Here is a 5,360-nt window from a genome sequence, read left to right on the forward strand (position 1 = left end):
AATCTTCTGGATTTCTGTGTGTAGATTTTGTATCATTTCTAATTTTTCATTTATTTTGTCATTTTGTTCTTGTATTGTCTTTTGAAATTGTTCTAGGGTTTTCTCTGTGTTTTCCTTGATCTGTCTCTCAATTTGTTGAAGATACCTAAATAAAATTCTTTTGAATTCCTTATCAGGGAGTTCCAATGCTGCATCTTCCTCAGGGATGTGTTTTGGGTCTATATCCTGGTCCCTTGTTTATCCTGCTTTATTTTGCTTCTTTGTGTGGACTGTGATGCTCTGTTGTCTCCAAGGTATTGTGACATTTTTGTGTTTATATTTAATTGGTGATTGTATGTTGGGAGACTTACAATTTCTGTTTTCTTTGTATGTTATCTACACAAACAGTGTACTGTGCTCCTCTATTTGCTAGTTGACAGCACTTATACACTCACCACCTGTCTCCTTTCCTGTTGTCAGCCTTTTGTTTGTCCCTGCCAACCTTGGCAAACAGAGCCTATTCTTAGGTCCCTGGAATCTGAATGAGAATGCTATCACTTTAGAATCCAAAATGGTTGCCACTTGTAAAGATTCAAAATGGCTGCGCCCTCTGTCACTTTAAATATCCAACATGACTGCCACGTGTAAACAATCAAAATGGCTGTGCCCTCTAGACGCAGGGAAAGTCAGTAGCTCAGGTTGTCTCCCTCCTTGCTGTTTCCCTTCCTAGTCATAGGCCACCAGCGCAATTGTCCCTGCAGCCCTTGGTGACCAGGGCTGGTCTTTAGGTCAATTCTCAGATTCCAGCACCACTTGGAAATATTCAGGCTGTTGGTCCCACCAGAGTAGCTGACAGTCCACAGCTCTGACCGTCTCTGTACTCACTGTCTTTGTTCAGGTTTTTCCACTAGTTTGTGCTTAATCCACTTCTGTATAGTTCCTTTCAAAGCTCAGGACTCCAGGATTATCTTCTGTATCTCTGTCAATTGGTTTTTCCTTTATTTATTGAAGAGGGTCTGTGTCGCTTGTCTGCCTATTCCTCCATCTTCCCAACTTGGTATTTTAAATTTGATTTGATACGTTCATTTTATAATTTGAAAGCTTTTGCATAAAATCACTAGGATGGAAGAAATTGTAGACTTTGATTAATTAGTAGAGGATTTTGTTCTGTTAATCATTTAATTTCTTTTACTTTTTGTAGTTTCCTATTACTTAAGAGAAACTGGACTATTATCACATCCTTTAATTTATTTTCAGGGTGGTTGGTAGCTTAGATAACCTGAGATACCATCAATAATTTATTAGTATTTTATGGGCCTTATTTCGGGTTTTCTTCTGACTTTGTCTAAAGGCTCAACGAGCACACTGCAAACAAGAAATATATCCAAAGTGGGATTATGGGTCCTGATCCTTGTTGCCTGTTTGCATGGCCATGTTGGAATTTGACCTTTAGAGTATGGACGTAATGATGAGGAAGGACAGACTATGTATGTAATGTTATTGCACAAAATGGAATTTTCTTTCTTTTATCTTAAAATCTGAGATTGTTTCCTTAGGTAAGATGTCCTCAAACGGCTCAGGCTAAAACTGGTAAAGTCTTTTGTGTTTCATTAAGCAGATACTTAACACAGCAACTACAGCTGTTATGAATGCTGTGAAAAATACAGTAGTTTTTCAAAGCGTCAATCAGACGCACCACACTTGGAGAAATGCCTTAGAAGGCTCCTTAGGAGTGCAATTTTAGCTGAGACCCAGGTAGAAAATCACAAAATAAAGAAGAAGGTGGATTAGCCTTCTAATCAGAAAGCATAACGTGTGCAAAGGCCCTGACGCTGTTGAGAGAATAGCATGTTTGATGCACTTTATACTGTATACTCTGAAATACTATATACATCCACACATAGATACTCTGCCATCAACTGATGGATTGACCTACATATTATCAATGCCAGTGCCTGCTTTAGTCAGTAAATCAAGCATTGCCATGTCCTCTTCTTCAACCCGGCCAAAAATTGGAAAGATATAAAATGTAGATTGATTGATTGCAGAAAGATCAGGGTGTCTCTCTTGTGCTCTTAAGCTCACTCCTCTCACTCTGTCTCTGTCTTGCCTCTCTTAAATTTACTGGCCATGTAGCACAAGGATACACAGCAGCCCTGAGTTTGTTTTTTATTATATTTTCTGCTGTTGTTCTTTATATTAAGTTTAATTTGTATAATTACACAAAATACACAACTATGCCTCCTGTAGATCATTACTTGTTGAATACCTGCTAAAGGTAAGGTATTATTCAGGAAGGTGGAAGGATTTCTATAAATGCAGAATATGGTGCCCTTCTCTAAAGGATCTTACAGTCTGGTTGGTGAAATGGGATAGATTGTGCATAGCAGAAGAAAATAAGCACAAACAGCAATGCACTAGTAAGGGTCTTAGTATTTCAGAGAGAGTGACCTAGAAATGCCTAAAAGTCTATGCAGGATGTAGGTTAAACACAATAAGTACATAACACTTAAGTTTTCAGATCCATTTATCATTGCTCTTTTTACTTTTATATTATTAGCATGTTGGCAGATAAACTGAACATGACCCCAGAAGAAGCTGAAAGGTGGATTGTGAACTTGATTAGAAATGCAAGATTGGATGCCAAGATTGATTCTAAATTAGTGAGTATTAACGTTAGTTATGCTACTAACTATACTAGATATCGGAAAGTCTGGTAGTGTAGTGCCTAAGGCAGTTGACTGCTAACCAGAAGGCTGATGGTTCAAACCCACCAGCTACTTCTCAGAAGGAAGGTTGGGTGATCTACTTCCATAGTGATACCACCTCAGAAACCCAAGGAGGGTTCGCTATGAGTTGGGTATGACTTGACGGCACAGAACAACAACATACTAGATATCAGTTGCTGAATAGTTTATCCATTTTATCTTTTGGGGAATTTTTAATTAAGATGTTTTACTCTGTTCTGAGAATTTTGTGTGTGTATGTAATAATTCTTTGAGGGCAATAGCAACATCTATTTTTTTTTCTTTCACTGGGTGATTTTTATTTATTTGTTTTTTTATCTCTATACAGTATATAAAAAGGTGTACAACTAGACATGTTGTGTTATTGTATCATCCCCATGACTTAGCTGTGAAGTTAGTCAATATTATGAGATTGCGTTCCCTGTATTTCATTTCAGGGTCATGTGGTCATGGGTAACAATGCAGTCTCACCCTATCAGCAAGTGATTGAAAAGACCAAAAGCCTTTCATTTCGAAGCCAGATGTTGGCCATGAATATCGAGAAGAAACTTAATCAGAATAGTAGGTCAGAGGTAAGAAACACGTTTTCTCTTTTGTCTGGGGTCTAGCAACAATGTACCATAATTGTTCTATAGACTTCATTTGAGAACATGTTAATTAATATCTGTGGTATCTGATGTTGCATTTCTATTTGTTAGAGTTATGGACATTTTGTTTAAGAATTTACTGAGCTAAAAATAATTTTTTCTTAGATGTATTATATGCATTAGTCAAGAAAATTGAAAAAAATTAAGTGTTCCTAGTTTATTGTAACTATTTCCTTTTCCTTTTACTCTTCCTGTATGACTTTATTAACTGGTTTCCTTAGGGTTGTAACACATCATTTTGATACTGGCACATGATAACTTACATGTGTAACCAACCCTCTTTCAAGTGCTTTGAAATATGTTTTTTTTTTAAATCTAAAGAAGTATTTCTATAAAAATGTTCATCTTACTCCATCTATTAGTGCTGTTATACAAATTTCATTTTATCTTTAGCTGATGTTCGTATTTAACTACGTCAAAAAGTCTTTCTGACTTTTTGGTAGGCATGCTATTGAAGGAGATTGAGTGGCTTTGTTACAATGGAATTCCAAGCTGCCTGATGGTTGAAAGTCATTAGGAAGCAGTTGTGGGACATTCAGGGACCCATTTAATTGAAATATTACAAACAAGTTTATGTCCTTAGACTAGTCATTCAGTATTAAGGAGAAGAGAAAATGAGAGAATTGTCCATGTGCGTTACCACCAAGTGTACAATAATTGGACCTGAAGACAACTTTTATGTAATAATTTTTTTCTCTGTGCTTCAGGGTTAGTTGATGTTTAGAATATTGTTACAGTGTTGGTGATATTGTCACCAATTGTATATGTTGTAATTGGCCAAAATTATGTTGGATGATATTTTGATGAGTTTATTATGTTCTAAGCAGAACATCTGACATTTAGTACTTGTAGAGATTGTCAAAATCTTAATAGTTTGTCTGGACTAGTGAAACGTGGAAGTGCTTTACTTGCTAAAGTAAACAATAGTATCCCTTTTTTTTTCCATGTTAGCTTTTTTAGAAAGTATGTTCTTTTCACCTTGTTGATTTCTCTTTGTATATTTTAGGCTCCTAACTGGGCAACTCAGGACTCTGGGTTCTACTGAAGAACTGTTTAAAAAAGATGAAAAACTAAAAAAAAAAAAGATGTAACAATAAAACCATGATGTAAAATATGACTGACATACATTTTAGAAACAATAAATTGAGTATAAATTTTGGAGACTTTGAATAAAATTGGCTGTGTTTCATTTTATCTTATTGTGAATTTCCTTGGGTATGTAAGTGTTTTCTAACTTTTTATTTAGGAATAAGTATGTATTCACAGGAAGTTTTCAAATAGTACAGAGAAGTCCCATGTACCCTAAGCCCAGTTTCTTCCAGTGGCTAGTTAACATCTTATGTACAATATCAAAACCAGTAAATTGGCGTGGGAACAGTGTATCACCTGCAGAGTTTTATATTCACATCATAATTAACAAAATAGAACCATCCTCACCGCAAAGATCTCCCTCTTGCTACCACCCCCTTGTAGTTATATCCCCACCAACCCTAACCCCTGGCTACCACTAATCTGTTCTTCATTAGTAGAATTTTGTCATTTTGAGAATGTTACGTAAATTGAATCATACCTTTTGAGATTAACTTTTTCTCTCAGCATAATGCCCTTGAGCCCTGTCTGGTGCTGTATATATCAATATTTGTTCCTTTTTATTGCTTAGTAGTATTCTGTGGTATTGATTTACCACATTGTTTAGCCATTCAACTATTGCAGGATATTTTGGTTATTTCTAGTTTGAGATTATTACAAATAAAGCTGCTACTTATTTTCTTAAAGAAACTGGTTCCTTTGTTAGTTACTGGACAGCTATAGAGACTTAAGAAGGAATGAATATAACTTGGATTTTATAAATGCCTCCCTAAATATAATACACACACAAAATACACAGTTTGCTGGTATAGGCTTTTTTTTTTAAACCCACCTAAACTTTTTCTGTGTGTGATTTAGGTGAAAGTTTACAGAGCAGATTCATTTTCCATTCAACAGT

At 35.7% G+C, this 5,360-nt stretch overlaps 1 protein-coding gene across 1 annotated transcript in view; it reads left to right on the forward strand.

Annotated features, from left to right (window-relative positions):
• EIF3E (eukaryotic translation initiation factor 3 subunit E) overlaps positions 1 to 4,418 on the forward strand; it is a 74,202-nt gene extending 69,784 nt beyond the window's left edge. The window contains exons 11-13 of the mRNA XM_007934772.2: positions 2,540 to 2,642; positions 3,164 to 3,298; positions 4,380 to 4,418. Coding sequence (XP_007932963.2) covers positions 2,540 to 2,642; positions 3,164 to 3,298; positions 4,380 to 4,418 — 277 coding nt within the window. The remainder of the gene's footprint in view (positions 1 to 2,539; positions 2,643 to 3,163; positions 3,299 to 4,379) is intronic.
• Positions 4,419 to 5,360: the final 942 nt, after the last annotated feature.

Source organism: Orycteropus afer, unplaced genomic scaffold (assembly GCF_000298275.1).
Source record: "Orycteropus afer afer isolate SDZICR_OR568_19922 unplaced genomic scaffold, OryAfe1.0 scaffold00021, whole genome shotgun sequence".
NCBI classification, from domain to species: Eukaryota; Metazoa; Chordata; class Mammalia; order Tubulidentata; family Orycteropodidae; genus Orycteropus; species Orycteropus afer.